The following is a 19,599-nucleotide window of genomic DNA, read 5'->3' as shown; positions in this document are numbered from 1 at the left end:
TGTGACAATATGTAAATATCATTATTCAGCTGTCTATTCATCACATTAACACCATTCATAATGATATTAAAATTATTTTTTTTATTGAAATTTCATAACTATACATGGTCAAAAGGCCCACAGAAACAATATTCAATAAAAAGGAAGGACAAAAGTGACATTCACTTAGAATAATTACATTAGACTTGAATACAAACTTAATAGTCCCTAACGCTAGAATTGAAACTGATCTTCCATCTCCAACATTAAGAAACCTTTCGCCTTCTTCAAATCTCCTACTGATCTGCAGACCCTGCAACAAATTACAAATATTAAAAGAACTTTCAGTATCTAATACTCAGGTAGTAGAATCATAAATTGAGAAATTACAAAGTGTTATCACATAATTACCTTGTCCAGCAATAACTTACTTCTTTCTCGGTCTGTTCGGATCCAGAGAGGCAATGTATTGAGGATAATTTCTTTTCCAGTGCCTTTGCTTCTTGCAGTAGAAGCATTTCACCTGACTCAGTTTGGACTTGGATTTCTTGGTTTGACTGAGCTTGGGTGCCCCAGCACTTTGCACTATTTTTTTGTTCTTCTTGTTCTTTTTTCCTTTCTTAAAGGATTGATGTTCAGAAGAAAATCCTCCCATAACATTCACTGACTCCTTTTGGAGCTGGTGATCCTTCTCAAAGTTTTGCAGCAATCCCAGCAAATCGTGGTAGTTAACTGCAGGCTTTGTCATTCAAAAATGAGTAAGAAAAAAGAGGTAGGACTTGGGCAGAGAGTTCAAAATAACATCTTTCCTCAACTGCTTATGCAGGAGAAAGTCAAGCTTGCTTAAGCGCTCAATCATCTCGATTATGTATAATACATGATCAGTGACTGATGCTCCTTCCCTCATTTGAGTGTTGAAGATGGCACAATTAGTCTTGTACCTTTCAATGTCATCGGGTGTGCCAAAAAACTCGTTCAACATTTGCAACATGTCCTGTGGCTGAGCATTCTCAAAATGATAGTTAAACTCATCATTCATCGCCACCAGCATAATACAACGAACTGTAGTCCGATCATTGAGCCACTTCTGATAAGTGTCTCTGATCGAGCTACGTGTATTTGAAGCTGGCTCCTCGGGTATCGAATCAGTTAACACATACAAAATCTATTCGTGCTCTAAGATAATTTTAAGCTTTCGATACCAGCTATCGAAATTTGGTCCCATCAATTTATCACTATCTAATAGTGATTGAAGCAACAAGATGGTGGCCATAACTATAAAAAAAAATTAGAACATAATTAATATATGAATTGATTAAGCCTAAAGACATAGATTTTAGTTTAAAGATTCTCCTATTATTTCATTCTAATTGATAGCCTCTACCTTCAATTCGAAGAATTACACTAATTTCTTAGTGGGTACCAAAATCCACATGGACTGCACATGGGCCCGAGTGTAGCTCAGCCAACCCTTGTATACCCATAGATAGTTTCTTAACCAATTATTTCACCAAACAATTTTTAGTATTCAATTTTGCCTCAGACACCTTTTCAGCAGGCGTGTGGTGCCTCCACTGAAAGTTCTAGTTAGGTCTAACCATTAATATGCCCAAATTTAGTGTATCTAACAAACGAATAACCAGACCTGAGTGTGGCTCGGCCAACCTAACCATCATCAGAAGGACACAACTAAAATAACATATTATGAATGATAATTCCGATAATTAGATGAGCACCAGGCATGTGGCACCTTCAATGATCATCTAAATTGTTAGATTCATTATCACCTAATTTAATAGAAAGCTATAATCTAATTATCACCAAAACTATTTCATTTTTAGGGATCTAACAATTTTAGAAGATTTAATTAATTGAATTGAGAGATAAGAAAAGACTTGATCAGTTCATCTTAATCCTCCTACTAACTTCATCAAGTCATATTAAAGAAGATTAGGTAAAAGTTGGTCCAACCAACTAGTCATAAATCCTCCCACTGACTTCACTAAGTCATGAAGAGGACTCAAGACAAGACGAACTAGGGGCACCTAAATCAGTCACACTGATTTTTTAGTTAGTATGGATCAACTCCAATCATTAAGTGATCTAATCAAAATATGATTCACCATGTTGATCAGGTAAGTGAGATCGATGGGAGGGATATGTCATTAACTCGACATAAACTTAATCTATACGAGTAGCTCTCAATTAATGACCACCGATCAAAACTGCCATACTTACATTAAACACCAACTGGTTAGTCATTTTCAATTTGATCAACTTATAGACTTAGATTCGACCACGAAGCTACGATCAAAGTCCATATTGGTCTAATCAAAGATATAGACTTGATCAACTATATCTAATGAAATTGATCAAGAGAAGAAATTGATCCAATCAGAATTAATTTTTAATTAGATTTGATCAATTACTAATATGATCCATTATCAATAATTTCTAACCCTAGGTCTAACCCAGCTAAATGAACTTGACTCGAGCTAACCCATTAACCCATGAGTTATGAAATTAATGCCTTAGATCTTTGATTCTCAAATTTAGATTGCTTAATTTTTAATTAAGTTTTGAGCTGATATGGGTTCGGATTCGGTGTCTGAAAATAATTTTTAATTTTATAAAATATTTTTATAATCAGTCATCTAATGATCAAGACTCTAATTTCATATCTAATATATATTATTTCAGATCTAAAATAAAATTTAAAATTATTTTTTTATTGTTCATCATCATGGAAAAGATCGGATAGCATCCCTACACGCCATAAAAGATCCCATCGAATGGATAAATAGGATAGTGAAATCTTGATTTCTCCTATAATCGGACGTCTATGAGGATCTATCCAATTAGATTACTATACTACTCAGATTCAGAATTAACTATTTAGATCTAATCTAAATAATTAAAATTAGATTATATATAAAAAATTTATGTCATAAAAAATTTGGCTCTCATACCATCTGAAGAAAAAATGGGTAGTTCAAAGTATGTATTTTTAAAATTTTATAGTGAAATAATAAAAGATTAAATATTTTAATCTTCTAAACATATCTTAGATCAGATCTAAACTATCATTATGGATCTATGATATAAAAAATTGATATATAAAATTTGATATAAAATAGAAAACTACATCGATCACATCGATGACCTGAATCTGATCTAACTTTTAGATTATGTCGGTAGAGTTCAGACTCATCACCTTTTCATGGGTCGATGATCTTCACTGCTAGTAAGTATGGTATAAAGTTTTTGCTGATACCAAGCAACCGTACAGATCGTCCAACCTCTATAGATCGTCCACTTGAAGCTTTGGTCGGATCTTCCTTTTGGGAGTACTAGCTCGTGTCGAAGGCTTTGGATGGCTGATCCAAGCTCTTTTCTTCGAATCTCCTAGACTCTTTCAGATTAGAAGATAAAGCTTTATGAAAAGGTAGTGGTGTAAAAGATTAAACAAGACTCACTCTTATATTTTTTTTCTCATAAAATCTAGAGATGAAATCCTAGAACCCACAGCTCATGCCCGAGAAGAAGAATACTTTTTCTGTTTCTCATGCACGAAAGTCCAACCGACTCTCAACTTTTTGCGTTCCCTCTCTCAGGTTTCTCACGTTAAAAATTACTTCTAATCTCATATAAAATTGATCACTTTATAAGGTTGGCATCCCATGGAAGATAAGGATAAGAATAAGGTAGTTTCAGTTCAAATTCAAATATTGGTTGATCCTTATCACCAATTCAAATCAAATTTGAATTAAATTTTAAACCAAATTTTATCTTTATCTTATGAACTCAGAGAGAGGTTGACCAATATCAGAATAGTATAAAAAATCACAAGTAAAAATACTTTATTCATAGAGAAATATGGTGGCGTGAAGAGGAGAGTCCAACTCAATTTAGACTCTAGGTTTTCATTCAAATTCAAATCAATTTGAACTCAAATTTAAATCAATCAATTTCTAATTCAAAAGGACTCAGATGAGGATATGAAAAAGGCTTCTAGGTAAGAGAAAAAATCACATAAAATATTTTTCATGTGAAGAATAAGAGAGCGCAGATAAAGGAGATGCAAGAGATTCGAATTTGAATTATTTTTCTCATTCAATTAGATTCTTAACACAACCAAATTAGATTAAATTCAATTAGATCATTAAATTTAATCTAATTAGATAGCAAATAATATTGATCAAATTTTAATCAAATCAAAAATTAATCAAACTCAAGTTTTGATCATATTAGAAATCGAACATCTTTAGTGATTAGGTCATCTAATAACCTAATCGGATCAAACCAAATTGAATCCAATTAAATTAGATTCGATCCAAATCTTAATGTTCAATCAAATTAAGTTAATTAGCAATCTAATTATTAATCAATCTTCTCATAATTTATCAATAATTAGTGAATTGATTTATTACAATTTTTGCACAGGATTAATCATCAATCGAATTTACTGTTTTACCCTGAAATGATTCTTAATCGTTGATCAGCCATATGATCAGTCAGAAACTTCTTTTGAGTGTGACCCCATAGGTTCGAACTTAAGTCGATAGTATGAAAATAATTTTTCTATACCAATCAAAGTGACAATCTAGCAATGATACTCGACGTCCGGATAGATCAAAAGATTGCAAAACATAATTCAAGAACCGATTGGCATATGGTTACCATATAATTCATCCCTTTGATCTAAATGCTCAAGGTAACCTAGAATTTAACTGCCAACTCTAATATGGTCATCCACATTGTATTTTAATTTTTAAAATTCATCACATGGATATCCTGGCTAAGATTTTACTGAATTAAAACACACTGATACATTAACTCCTACTTATTCAGAGGAATGAATTTTATCTTGACTCACACACCGACTTTGCAAGTACTTGACTATACCCATAAATTTTTCATCACTGAATTAAAAATTCAGATAGTCCAACACCAAAACATAGTGAGTTGCTTGCAAATCACCGTGATGATCTCAGATCGGAGGGACATTTATATCCATATCTTTCGCGAGCTACTCTTGATAGCAGAGTGCTCAGTAATTGATCACATTCAGCGAGATGTACTCTTACGTCTCACTTGCATGCCATGCCAATATCTCCACACTCCTTGATTAAGAGGACAACTAACGTACATGACACACAACGATTTATACTTGATATAGCTATCGTTCTAATAATAGTATACCATTTGGTCATGAACTTAAGATTTAAAGACTAAACGATATATCCTTCTATATCGAATCAAATAGTCCTAAGGACTTCATCACATAATAGGAGTTCAAAATGAGATATACACAGTGATGAAAAAATTAAATAGTATTTATTAATTCAATAATTTATATACAATTACAATGATAAACACAACCGTCAACAGACTGATGATTGGCTTTGAGACATAATTTTCAACACAAGTATTCCACCTGTTGCTGTCCAAAAAAATATTTGGATCTTTTGGCATACAGCTGGTTCTTCCTTAATTGATTTAGAACCTCTTTGAGGTGTTCCACATGCTCCTCTATAGTCTGACTGTATACAAGAATATCATCAAAAAAAATTAACATAAAGTTTCTAAGGTAAGTAGAAAATATCTTATTCATGATGGCTTGGAATGTGGCAGGAGTATTGGTTAACCCAAAGGGCATAATCAGGAACTCATAATGCTCCATGTGAGTTCTGAATACTGTCTTATGTATATCTTCTGAATTCATTCTTACTTGATGGTATCCTGATCTCAGGTCTATCTTAGAGAAGTACTGAGATCCTTCAAGTTCATCCAAGAGATCATCTATTAAGGGAATAGGATATTTATCCTTCACCGTTGCCTTATTGAGCTGTCTATAATCCACACAAAATCTCCAACTATTATTTTTTTTTTTACTAAAAGTATAGGTGATACATATGGACCGGTACTAGGTTGAATGATGGTAGACTTGAGTATTTTCTGTATTTATCTTTCTATCTCATTCTTCTATTCAAAGGTATACCTGTAAGGTCTGATATTGATAGGATTGGTATCTCGTAACAGTGGTATGCTGTGATCCTGTGGCCTGCTGGGTGGCAACCCTTTGGGTTCTTGAAACACATCTGCATACTGTTCCAACACCTTCTTTACTGAAGTGGATATATCTGTTTGGGCTTTATCCTCTTCAAAGTTCACCAAGTGTCCTCAGCACAGCAGTTACCCTTCAATCTGAACTCATACCACTGTATGGCAGTGATCATTTGGAGTTTAGCCTTAGTCAATTTCAATTTAGATACTTCTGTAATGCTTTTTAGTGTCATTTGTTTTCCCTCTTTAGTGAAGGTGACCGCATTATCCTGATAATCAAAAGTTATTTTGCCATAGGCTCTCAACCAATCTATTCTCAGGATTATACTTGATTCATCCAATCTAATCACTCTTAGATCGGCTTGATATTGTTCTCCCTGCATAGTCCACTTCAAGTTAACACACTTAAGTTTGCTCAAAACTTTATGTCCATTTGCTACCATTATTATTAATGGGATTGCTGGAGTGAGAATAGCTTTCACTTTCTTGGCCACCTGATAATCAATGAAACTATGAGTGCTTCCAGTATCAATTAAGATAATTACTATTTTATTACCAGTCTCTCCTTGTATTTTAATAGTTTCATTCTGATTCTGTCCCACTAAGGCATACACAGTAGTTTCTATTTTTTTTCTTTTTTCTCCTCCATCATAATCTCCTCTTCTTCTTCTTCTTCTTCATGCAATAATTGTTCATCAAATATCTCATCTACTTTTATTGTGGTACTGATGGAATGATTTGTTCTCTGTGAACACTGATGGCCTGGGTAATATTTCTCTCCACATTTAAAACAAAGTCTGGCAGTCCTTCTCTGTTCTCACTGCTGCTTACTGTCTTTTTGAGGTAAATTTGAATTTTTGATAAATTATGGTTTTATACTCTCTCTTTGTATTGTAGATTTAGGATTATGATAGCCTGTCGATTGTGTAGTGATTGTTCTATGATTCATCTTGCTACTTTTTCACATCATAAGCAATACCTGTTCATGTAATTTAGCTTGCTCATATACTTCCTCCAGTGTTGTAGAATAAGATAAATCAATGTATGGTATTAGCTCTTCCTTTAATCCACTGATATAACTCTCTATGAAGTATCTTTTGGTTAATACTGGATTGTAATGCAACATTCTAGCTCTCATATCTTCAAATTTCTCTTGATATCTCTCAATAGTACTTGTTTGTACTAATTTATTAAATTTTTTGATCAGCTGCTTCATACTGCCATTGTCAAATCTTCTGTTCACTACTTCTGCTAACTCTTCTCAATTCAGATTTGGTTTATTTATTACGTATCCTTCCTTCCACCTGTGTGCCTTTTCCATGAAGTGCATTGTGGCTATTTTCATCCAATGGGTAACAGAAATTTGATATATTTTGAAGTATTGCTCATATTTATTACTCCATTCTCTGGGTTCTTCTCCACTGAAAGTGAGAAATTCTAGCTTTGGATAAGGTAAGTAAAATTGGATTCTATTCTGGATATCTCCCAGTCTGTCCAAATGATGGTATGGCACGGGCAGTATCCCTTTGTCCCTATCCTCAACTGCTATGGCTGAAGAACTAGCACTAGGTTGCTCCATTGTATTTACTCTACCATTTTTTATGGATAATGGAGTGTTGTCTGTAGTGAATGAAGGAGTGGACTGAAAAATTGATGGCTGTAGTAAAATTAGCTTCAGCAACTGCTCATGCCTGCAGTTTTGTTCTTGCATCATAATCTCATGTCTCCTTGCTACCTCTATTTGCAGAGCTTCATATCTCTATTTTTTCTCTATCTGCATCTCATCCAACTGTTTTGCTAACACTCCTATTTTAGCGTTATATTCACCTATTACTTGTTGTAACCTGTCTTCAATATGACTGTGGAATTTATTAGAGAGTGTTTGTATTTTTTCTTCTAAAATTTGAGATTTTCACTGATTTCTTTCAATTTGGTTCCTTCTGCCATTTCTTCATCTTTTTCTACTTCACGCCAATTAAATTGATTATAGTGTTTGGATCAATTTCTATTTTTGATCTCTATTTTGCACTGTTTTGAAACTACTTGGTTGAAAAATTTTTATAGTCTCCTGGCAACAGTAAATTCAATCAAGGTGGTCGATGATGATTTAATGAGGCCAGATTGTTGTTCCTAACTGATTGAAACAGTAATCACTACAAAGAGACTTGGATACATTTCCTTATCAGTTACCACTATCTCTACTAAAAGCAGATTCAAAAATTTGGGGATTACCTGATGTATTAGTAGCTTATTTGATTAGATTGGTCGGTCTGCTGTCTATCTTCAGTAATTTTTTTTTTCTATTGATCTGATCTGTTGCAGTACCACTGGAAGAAGTAATTTGGTTGTAGCAAGACTCCATGCCCCAGGTTCAAGGCTCTATCCAAGCTCTGATACCAAAATTGTAACATCCCATAGTCCTCTGGTAAGTATTTTGTAGTTGTTGTTCCTAGATTAGAGCCGATCTAGACCAATGAGTGAAGGGAAAGGGTATGGGTTTGAATTCTGAGAGGTTGGATTAAGAGTTGTGGAAGAGTTTCAGGTAGATATGAGGGAGAAAATTAGAGAATGAAGAAGTATTCAGAGAAGTGAAGTGATCCGGGAGATAGATCTGAGGGGGAGAAGAGAAAGAATTTGAGGAGGAAAAATTATCCATTCAATTCTATTATCTTATATCTCACGGTTACAGTCTATTTATATGTAGTTACAGTGACTAAAATGAAAATGAAATACTTGAAAAATAAAATGTAAATTGATCAGCTTTTATCTATGTTGCTTCTTAATGGGTCGGGCTAATAGATCGATTTTGATCTGATCCTCTACCTATTATCCGGTTGGATAAATAGGGCAGAGAACTCTCTAGATGTTGCCGGTCTATTTTTTCTTCCTTCTTATCTCAGCAGAAATCCTAGCTGCCACCATAGTTGAAGATCCTGTGTTGGTCTTGGATCTGAGCCCCTGAAGGTCAAAATCCATCACCTTGTGCCTCCCATGTGTTTCTTCTGATGCCCACATACGAAGATGAGTATTATTTTTATTTTATTTTTATTTTCTCTTTTCTTTTCTTCTATCTAAACTCTCTCTCTCTTTTTTTTTTCAAATGGTACACAAATAAACTTCGAAACTCAGAAAGACATCATAGTAGTAATAAATAACTCCAAAAGATATATTACCAAGTTACTACAATTAATTAATTCAACAAACCACCCGCAGCCAAAATGCCAAGCAATTAGCTAGCAAACAATCCATAGTGTTTTAAGCTTTGTTGCTTTATTTGCTTCTCAAGGGGACCAGTCTAGCCAAGGCAAGTGGATTCTTTTCTTCGTCTCCGTTTTCCTGTACTTCCTTTTTTCCAAAAAAAAAAGATAAAACGACGTGATCGAGGCCCACTAAATGATGCTTTTTGTCGGGTTCGACGTCCATCCTACCGCACGACAAAAGTAATTTTAAATATTCTTATACGACAGCAAAGGTTAGCTAAGAGATTTTCTGATGCATTGGTGAGGGTGACCAAGATTTGGCCTAGATTGTCGGTTACTTCCTAGCATACATAACTCGATATTAGATAATTGCCATGATACATGATGCATGTCATAGCATGTCCGAATTAAAGTTTCCGCCACATGCATGCACTACAAGAGTACAATGCATGTTGTATGCCCAGTGGGCTTTTAAAAGATTGGCTAACCAAGAATCAAGAGAGAGAACTTATAAAAAGAACCAGATCCATGTGAGACAGAATATACAACTGATCATGAACTGAGCTTAATTTTATTGATGGCGAGCACCCAAAAAGAAATCAAAACCATAACAAACATAAACCCCACTTGCAGGATGTGCTGCGTTACCGTCTACATGTTGTTCATCAAGACTCCACAAAAAGAACAAACCCAAATCAAGCCCCTTGTATAGGCCTGATCATTTGGCAGACCAAAAGGAATAAATTAGAGCTAGGAAGGAACTCCAATAATAAAACCCCCAAAATTGACCAGATCCGGGGTCACGATGATCAGCACTTTGGAAGATCGGATGGTGGAGGTAGTAGCTTCTGGCTAGGGAGCGGCCCATCGTTCACCACCCACGCCATCCTCAGTCCCCAGCTCAGGTGCACGTCGAAGTGGCAGTGCATGAGCCACACCCCTGCATGCACGCAGAAGTCAACGGTCAATCTTGACTTGTAATTGCTCAACCTATCATCAGCTAATGGTTTTGGCATAGCCCACGACGACTGAAAAATCAATACAAAAGTTTCCTCAAAAGTCAAGGTTAATTAAATCCAGACCTACCAGGGTTATCAGCTCGGAATCGGATGGCAGCCCATCCGCCGGACGGCACTCCGGCGGTGTTCCTCTCGACTGGGTCCACGAGGTTGAACTTGGCAGGATCCTTCATTGGGTCGTAGTTACCAAAGCCTTGCCCCACCACGTAGAAGTTGTTGCCGTGGAGGTGCAACGGGTGGCTCTCCGCCCCTTGGATGCTGGTGTCCTGCATGACCAGCTCCACACTTGTGTTGAAAGGCAGCGCCACCACCTTGGTCGCATTGGTCACGAAGGTGTTGTTCGGTGGAGTCCCGGTGTAATTGAACTGGAATGGAGGGTTATTGGGGAAGTCGGTAGTGTAGACCCCCTTGGACTGCTCCATGTAATGAGCCTGGAGGAGAGCCATGGATGGGAACGCAAAAGAGACGTTGTTGACTGACGCGGCGAACTTGGTCCCGTTGGGGCCTTGGCATGTCTGGTTCTTGGGGCAGGGGCTGGTGCCGAGCCCGACGGTGAAGTAGAAGCGCCGGTCCACGGTTTGGGGGACGTTGGCCGGAAACTGCGCGCTGGCCAGGCTGCGCAATTTGGTGCTAAAGTTTGCAGCGGCGGCGGTGTCATTGATAGCTGGGAGGGTTGGTTTGAGGAGTACTACCGGGAAAAGGTTTTTGTTGGAGGTGGAAGCGTAGTCGAGGAGGCCAGCGACGGTGGTGTTGTCGATGGTGCCGAGACCGGTATTGTAGGGCCTCGCAAGCATGAAGAAGGTGGCATTTGGGGAGGCGGGCTTGGTGTGGAGGAGAATATTCGTGGTTTCGCCTGGGCCGATGAGGATGGTGTCCATTTGCAAGGGCTTGACGTAGCTGGCGTCGGTCTCCACGACGGTCATGGAGTGGTTGGCGATGCTGAAGAAGAGGTCGTCGTTGAGTGCAGCGTTGATCAGCCGGAGGAGGTACCTCTTTCCGGGCTTTACATTTAGCTTGAACGTATCTGTCGAAGTCGCAAAATGCTTAACGTTAATTAACTACCAATATGAATTTATTGATAACTTGGTAGTACATAACTTGGTCTGCTTCTTTTTTTATTGATGGTACCGATTATTGTAGGGATATATATCTCCGAATGCTGAGAAATTCTTAGATAGGCTTAGTTTACCATACATATTATAGATAAAGCCAATGAAAAAAATATATATATATATATCACAATAGCATTTTGAGTTGATCGATTGAGTAACTATGTTAAGATGCATGGTTGCAGCTGCTGTGGTATTTTTTCATCAGCTTTATCTAATGCATCCATGATAGGTTATGTCTTACGTCCTGATCTTGTCTCATCTATCATTGGACGTAGAATCCGGTTTTTATGGCCTGAGAATTGAGATGGGTTTGATTTTTTTCTTATAGTCTGACTTTAGAAAATTACCTTTAGCGGAACAATTGTACAAGGGACCGGGCAGACCATTAATTGTGTAAGCTTCGGAAACATTTGGGCCTGCCCCGGTCTGAAGGGCCTGGGCAATGACAGCCTCGGGGTCTTCATTAAACCATTCACCTGTAGTTTCAAAAATATATTTAGTGTTAGCTCGTACGTTGTCAATTTGCAAAGAAATGAGAAAAAGAAAGAAATCTAATCAACAGGTTTTGATATGATGGACTTGTTACCCAGGAGAATGGGAACTTCTTTGTAGGGTTTGGGGAAGGGGTAAGGGATGCCACGCTTGGGGAGGATGACCAAGGGTCCGTAGACTGTGGCCCTCAGCCAGGAGTGGTGAGCGTGCCACCAAAGGGTGCCTCTCTGGCCCACTATCGTGAAGTCGTAGACATAGCTTTGGCCCGTCTGGATTGGGCATTGTGTTACGTATGCTGGGCCGTCGGCCCAACCATTGCGAAACTGTCGGATGCCGTGCCTGCCCGGCCATTTCAGTACTCATTACCCCAATCAAACCAAAGCAAGCCAAAATAACAAGTCATCATTTCTAACTCATGCGAGCATATGCAATGCATACCAATGTATGGTGATATTGTTCTGTACATGGTTGACCACCTTCACAACAACCCGGTCACCTTCTCTTACGACGATCTTAGGCCCTGGGAATCGCCCGTTCACCGTCACCATGCTCCTTGTGTGACACAATCGTGTCACGTTCTGCAACTTAATCTGCAAAACCAAATTATGGAGAAATAGAACACGGAATTATGCTCTATTAGCTTAGCATAACTATAACTCATGACTGATCTCCAAATGGAACCAGCTACATCACGTACATCAAACTTAAAATGCCTTGTAATGCCTGCTGAAAACTCCGGCAATACTAAGAAAATACTCAACGCAACAAGAAAAGCTCCCATGGGGAATGTTAGAGAAGGAAAAGCAGCACCCATCCCTTGCTAGTTGCTCTCTTAAGTTTGGCACGGCAGTACGTGAATGTTGGGGGTTCAAATATATAGGAGATATGTTGTGTTGGGTTGATTAGGTGAGATATGTTCAATATTGGATATTGCACTTTGGCGTCCTATTTCCTCAAGCATGGGCCTTGGGCGGTTGTCCCTGGCGTTGGGTCGAGCAGAACTTTAGAGTGCTCACAAAGAAAGAATGCTTTTGAACGTGCTTAAGTTAGATTACCAAAACAACCTTCACCAGTCCGGAGTCTCTCCAGTTCATGACATGAACTAAGGGGTCCAGCTCAATGACCCACCATCCGCGTATGAATAATGGGGTGAGTAAAAAGATGGGGACAAATAATATAGGTGAGTCCTATTAACTATACCTCTTCTATTCTATCATCTTATTATAATCCATGCATGAATGGTAATGAATGGATGAACAAGACCCTTGATCAGTTCGTGGAATATATCATAAGGAGAGAATTCTGACTGACATGAGATTCCTTCTACTGCATGGTAAAAGGGTCTTTTAGTAATCTTCCGAATACTCTTTTGGTTTGGGATTTTAGCTTAGAAGGGTGCGGTTGTTGCTGTGAAACCTCTACACTCACCAACTTGTAGAGGGAATTTGATGAGTCTTGGTGATCAAGGTAGACCTCCCATTCACCGTAATAATTATAAGAACTAGTAGTGGTAACAACCCTAGCATCCAATCATGAGAAACAAATTAAAACCCAGTTGCTAATATTATAATGCCTTTCTGCTGGCTTCCCATATTGGGTGGTTCGAAGTTCGTCTATTTTACTGGTGGCTTTGGAGGGAGAATGTTTGTTGATAAAGACTTCATTTTATAGAAAAACCCTCCAATTATCAGGTCGTTTGTGTCGGGATGTACTGGGATCAGGGCCGGTCCTGATATTTTTTAGGCCTGGGGCCAAATAAAAAAAAAAATTTATTAAAAATTGATATATTTTAAATATTAATTATTCATAGCAGATTGAAAGAGGAGGATTGAAGAGATTTACTTGACTTTTTGACGGATTTTGATCTGATTTTTGACGTCCAAAATAAGGAAGAATCACCGATGGACAGCAGAATAGAATGAAAAGATCGGAGACGGAGGAGGAGGCGGGAGAGAGGAGCTACAGATTGTGAGAGGGAGAAAACGTTTGATTTATCCAAAAAAGCCATTGGGGTGCTGGGACTCGGGAGAGGAAGAAGGCGTTTGGTTTATCCAGATAAAAGAAAAAAAAAAAAGGGCCTGGAGCGGTCGCCCGCTTTGACCCGCCCCAGGGCCGGCCGTGACTGGGATAAGGATATGTGATCTGTTCTTTGATCTAAAGTTGACAGGCTTTAAGCTGACATTTTGACGGGGTGGGTGAAGGCTCTTGGTACCACGTCAATTTATTATCTTTCTCGTTCAACTTCCTCATTATCATATCGTATATATGTTCTTCCTCGGAGTCACCAATCATGCATCTTCCTCATGAAGCATGATAGCCTAGGTTTGGTCAAACATATACTCGAATAACTTGTTCCAAGTAATTTTGCTGTTTTAGCTTTGTAAAAGATGGCTGACGGCTTTTAGTTTGGTAATGGAGACTTAGAAATATCTCAAAACAATTTCAACCTATTATCCTCATGTTGGAAGGAGAGAAATGCTTGGATTTTTCTTAAAAATCAATCCTCCACTTCTTTTGCTTATACCGGTCTTCAAAATTTCAGTAAGCGATCTATTCTTTGCAAACAAAACAAACTGTCAGCTTTCAGAGAATCTGGAATAAAATCAAGAATATTCCATACTTTACACCTATTATTTGAATTTTCGTTGGGTTCTTACTCTTCATCTCTTTATCTCTCTAATTGATTTTGTTCTCTCTTCCAACATGTATTTTATCTTTTTTAATAAAAGCTAGGTGGGTCCTTTTAGCCTCCATTTATCACAAAAAAAGAAAAAAAGGATTATTACGTAGGTAATAAGTGGCATCTTAGCATAGTATTTCAGTTGCGGTTTGTAAAGGATAATATTCCTTTATGTTATAAGCCATACAGTTTCACATATAAATTTTTAAAATGGTAAGTTAGCTTTTGGTATCTAAATCATTGTCGGTTCTAGGTACTATTTGGACAGAGAAAGCAGCTATCTGTGAATAGCTGGTGATTGGTAGGAGGCTCCATTTCACAGGGTGCAAGCAAAAAGGGAAATTTGGAGAGAATTGAACCGTCTCGTGGAATCTCTTCTGCTGATCTTAAATTTTCAACTCCTAGCGTGACTTTCACTTTCCAGAGACACTGGAATTGTTCATCCTATGACGGAGTGAGCTCTCCTTCAAAATGTTCTGTTGACTTGCGTCATGACCTCCGATTCATTTCCTTTTCTAAAATAGTTTTCTTAATATCTAAAACCTTAAACAGCAAGCACCACCTAATTATGCAAGAATCTTTCTTTTTTTAATTGTAGACTGTGCGATAATCTTTCATGGCACACTTGTCAATGGTTTAGAGCTCTCCCAATCTTACCCTCCATTCTGCACAATGATGCAATTGGTATCGACCGCCTGCCAATAATCATACAATTCAGTCTCGGTACCGTGCGTGTAACGCCCCAGAGTATTGGCTGTATTCAGTTTTTTATTTTCTTCGCGCGCGTGCACACCCACGCACAAAAGAAAAAGGAAAAGAGCTCGTAATTCAAACATCTCCGGTTCTCCCCCTAAGTGGAGAGGACATAGATATCGAATTACATTTGCGGATTAATTACAAGCATATTTCATTATTATCTCATGAGATCATAACTGTCCTTGGACCCAGGCTTCGGTTCCTCGAGTGATCTAAGTAGAGGATGTCCAGGCTAGTTCATCGGAACACTTTTTTATTCAATATCGGGACCACCATCTGAAGAGATTTGCAGAACACATCGTAGTTAACAAACCTTTCCACAAATATATATAGGCCCCCGACCTCCCCTCCTCCCCCCCCCCCCCCCCCCCCGCGACACACACACACACATAGTTGATAAAACTTTAACAAACACAAAATACTAATTAATTAATCACATCTCAAAAAAAAAAAAAAAAAAAAGAAAAACATGACAAAAACTTACTAATCTGCATAGGGTTTCTCCTTTCGCGCCGCCGCATAGTTTCACAATCTCTTCAGCACCAACACATCCCAAACCAACCACGCTCATGCCAATACCAAGATTGCAGACAATTAATGGATTACAAAAAGGTTCCAATGGATAGCCATATGACCAGTTTTCCCAACTCAGATCCAGATCCAGATCAGAACTTTTTCACAACAGACAAACAAAAAGAAGAAGATATAGAACATAGAAACCTAATCTCAGCCCCAAGGAAAGAGGAGGAGAAGAGAAGGGACAGCCAATATAGCGGCAGCGTCATCATCATTTAATGTAACAAAAAGGTTAGATTTGAGTTGCTTGCAAATAGATAGAGAGACCAAGAGCGAAAGATAAAACCCAAAATGCCTGATGTTATAGTAATAATAAGGGTACAACAGAAATATTTACACAACAGCACCGCCTCTTGGCGCGAGCGGTCTTTCTTCCGATCCCAGATCCCAGCATCAAGCGCAGGACGCCTCCCTCCAGGGCGCGAGGGCAAAGAGCGCCTCCAGATCCGGCGGATGGAAGTAGCCGTTCTTGGGCGGATCCCTCCTCTTCCCGAGCGTCCCCGCCGGCGACTTCTTCTTCGGCGGCGGCGGGCACGGCAGCACCGCCGGAATCCTGCACTCCACCCTCTTCGGCGTCTCCCATCCTTCCATCTCCCTCTCCCGCTCCTTGTCCTTCTCCATCTCTCGCTCCCTCGCCTCTTGTAAGATGGAAGAACCCAGAGCGGGAAAGTTTGAAACGGGCGTGGGAAGGATGGAGACCGGTTTAGAAGGAGCGTCGAGATTTATTGTTCGGGAGGATGGCCGTGGCAGGATCGCGAAACTACTTGGTGGAAGCCAGCTGGTGGGTTCTGCCACGTGGCGATCCGAATGCCGCGTTTTGGCGGACGCGGGAAATATTCGTGGCTGCAAAATTTTCTTGGGCCTTCGCTTCAATTCTATCTCAGAGAATGTGATACGATCATTCGGGATACGGGTAGAAGGGAGAACGGGACACGTGGGTGGCAGAGAGGAGAGGTGATGGTGCCCCTGTCCAATCTTAGGTGGGCCCTCCGTTGCACCAGAACCGCCATGGTTTTGGCTGGCACGTGCGAGTCAGCTGAGAGGGCAAATTTCATTGATGAGACCTAGAACAGCGAGAAAAAAAAAAAAAATTTATCGCATGCACCGCATTGTTACCGCCGCAGCGCATTAATCGGTTTTGTTACGGTGTTCAAAGATATTTTCATCTTTTTATTTTTTATTTATTTTTAATTATTAAATTAAATATAAATTATTTGAATTTAAATTTAATAAAATATTTAAGTATGATAAATATTTTAAAAATCAAAATTATTTTATATTATAATTAAATTAATTTTTTAAATAATTTATCTTCCCTTTGTGGGCCGTAAGAAGAAGAGGGTTGAACAAGAAAGAGCGAGCATCGATAATTGGAGGGCAGGATAGCAGCGTCATAAAGAAGTCACAAGCCACGAAGGAGCAAGGGTGGGTTGGCATGGAGAAGCCATGGGGCATAGGGGATGCCAGGGGATGGGGGTTGCGGTGGTGCAGAGAAGCTGCAGGCCCCGACGGTGTAGAGGGGATGGGGGGACTACCAGCAGATTGAACACAACAAGGAGGGTGGTTGTGGTGGCACAGAGAAGTCGCTGGGAGAGGAGAACGTGCGGGATCAGAGGTGGGCACAGAGCAACTGTGGCCGCTGGGGTGGGAGGGACTGCCGGCGTGATGGGTGCAGCAAGGGAGGAGGTTGTGGTGGCGCAGAGAAGCCGCTAGGAGATGAGGCATGCAGGATCAAAGGTAGGCACAAAGCAACTACGGCTGCTGGGATAGGGTGGGAGGATTTTTGGGGTGGGAGGGCACAGAGCAGTCATGGCCACTGGGGCTGGATGGGGGGAAGGGGGGCAAAGAACGGCGGTGGACAATGGAGGAGGGGTGTGCAGAACCAAGGGCAGTCATCGGGGGGTTGTTGGTGGCGTGGAGGAGGTGCAGGTTGCGGGAGAGTGCATGCAAAGGAGCGAAGGAGGCACGGGGGGCCGCAGGGGGGTTGTGAAGCACGGAGGAGCTGAAGGTGGCATCGGGGGCTGGGGAGGTGGGGGCATTAGGTGCGGTGAAGCCACGACAAAGGAAGAAGAGAGAGGAGAAAAAATAATAAAATATTATTTAAAAAAATAAAATCTATTAAAAATTTAATATATAATATTTTAAATATTTTTTATAATAAAAAATAATAAAAAAATATTATTATAAAATTCATTACAAAATAGGATCATCATTGAGATAAGTGCATTATTATAACGTACATACTTATATATCTCAATAGTATCCATCAGCATGTAATGGACACAATAATTTATCCTGAAGTGAAAAACTTTAGGGCTTCCAATTGGATGACAGCAATGCAATATAAATGAAGATTAAGCCATCATGTTAGTATTAACGTCGAAGAAAAGCCAATTGAGCAATCGAGTCACATGAAATCAAATAGTTAAATGCATTTAGTTTGATTCAAAATATTGAAACTCAAAATTTGATTTGAGATCAATTAAATCTTAATATTCAAGTTCAAACTCAATTCAATGACAAAAATATGTGAGCTCGATTTCAAATTTAAATATTAATAATAATTAAAATTATGATTAAAATATAATATAATATAACATTATATTTTAAAAATATTAAATTAATAATATATATTATAATTAAAAATATAATATTATAAAAATATATATACTCGGTTGAAAATTTATGTTGAATATTTTATCAAATTTGATTTCAAAAATTATTTGAGTTATTTGAGCTCAACCCAAAATCAATAATTGCCAAATCAAGTTAAGCTTCTACATGAGTCCAACTCAAATAGCTCATGAACTGCTTAGCTTATATATCCTCTAGGTAGCAACAAGCATGATACGATTAAGATGCCATGTATCAGCTACAACTCGAGAGTTGGCACTAGCATCGAAAGGTTATCAATTAAACTACATTGGACTTGTTACCAAAATAAAAAACTACATTGGACTTGTATGTATATGTAATGTGTATCCGGTTATGTATGTCATAAATGATGGCACCGGCTTTTTCAGGATGTGATATATTATCTCAACTGGTGACCAATACTAAGATGAACACAATCTTATTTTATATTAGCTAATATAACGTATGATAAAAAAGGAAAAAGATTTGAAAGAATCCGTATCCTAGCCAATGTATGTATAAATTTTAATTATTATTTTGAATATTAGTTCTCATGTTTACAAACTAAAATATTTATGAATACTATCCAATTATATTTTTTTATTGAGGATGCCGCAACCACTTGTTTCAATCACCAAAATATGGATAAGGACTATAGAAGGACAGCCTTAATGGGCGTCCCCACGGGAGCGCGACCTAGCCTTCCTGCAGAAATATCTAGCAACAAAGGAGGAAAAAATCAAGCGAACCACTGGATGGCCACATCAAGGGTTAAATGTCATTCTGATCTACAGATCTACCTGTCTATCTCATGTCAAAATCGATTTCAATTCTTAACCATACGCACCATAGACCATAAATGGCAGACGAGTTTTTTCCTTTTTTTTTTTTTTTGTTGGGTAAGGACATGAGTTTTGATTTAATTTTTTTTTCTTCAAAAAACCCAAAACAATTCACCACCAAATATTCATTAAGATAATATATTGTGCAAAGTATTCCTCGAAACTATCTACCATACATGCATACTACATATCTCCAATAATCACATAATTAAATGCAATAGATAATATTATTTTCAATCAAAA

At 38.3% G+C, this 19,599-nt stretch overlaps 2 protein-coding genes across 2 annotated transcripts; both read right to left on the bottom strand.

Moving 5' to 3' along the window:
- Nucleotides 1-9,799: 9,799 nt before the first annotated feature.
- Nucleotides 9,800-12,703, bottom strand: LOC105033473 (laccase-17). Its single transcript, XM_010908301.3, has 6 exons — nt 12,566-12,703; nt 12,307-12,458; nt 11,963-12,207; nt 11,724-11,852; nt 10,332-11,288; nt 9,800-10,185 (listed from the first exon to the last, which is right to left on the bottom strand). Exons 1-6 carry the CDS (start codon nt 12,680-12,682, stop codon nt 10,055-10,057), a joined length of 1,731 nt encoding a protein of 576 aa, XP_010906603.1. The 5' UTR covers nt 12,683-12,703; the 3' UTR covers nt 9,800-10,054.
- Nucleotides 12,704-16,155: 3,452 nt separating this feature from the next.
- Nucleotides 16,156-16,593, bottom strand: LOC105033474 (cyclin-dependent protein kinase inhibitor SMR5-like). Its single transcript, XM_010908303.4, has one exon. It carries the CDS (start codon nt 16,499-16,501, stop codon nt 16,274-16,276), a length of 228 nt encoding a protein of 75 aa, XP_010906605.1. The 5' UTR covers nt 16,502-16,593; the 3' UTR covers nt 16,156-16,273.
- Between the last annotated feature and the right edge of the window lie 3,006 nt (nt 16,594-19,599).

The sequence above is a fragment of the Elaeis guineensis genome, chromosome 10, assembly GCF_000442705.2.
Source record: "Elaeis guineensis isolate ETL-2024a chromosome 10, EG11, whole genome shotgun sequence".
Lineage (NCBI taxonomy): Eukaryota > Viridiplantae > Streptophyta > Magnoliopsida > Arecales > Arecaceae > Elaeis > Elaeis guineensis.
Note: the sequence above shows the minus strand (reverse complement) of the source record. Positions and strands in the feature narration are given on the sequence as shown.

Bases quoted from the DNA above. Each gene is read 5' to 3' on its own strand.
- LOC105033473 (XM_010908301.3), bottom strand. From the start codon at position 12,682: ATGGGTGCTGCTTTTCCTTCTCTAACATTCCCCATGGGAGCTTTTCTT. The intron at 11,853-11,962 runs GTAACAAGTCCA...TTGAAACTACAG, and splicing joins AGAAGTTCCCATTCTCCTGG to GTGAATGGTTTAATGAAGAC. The intron at 10,186-10,331 runs GTAGGTCTGGAT...GCGTGCATGCAG, and splicing joins ATTCCGAGCTGATAACCCTG to GGGTGTGGCTCATGCACTGC.
- LOC105033474 (XM_010908303.4), bottom strand. From the start codon at position 16,501: ATGGAGAAGGACAAGGAGCGGGAGAGGGAGATGGAAGGATGGGAGACG.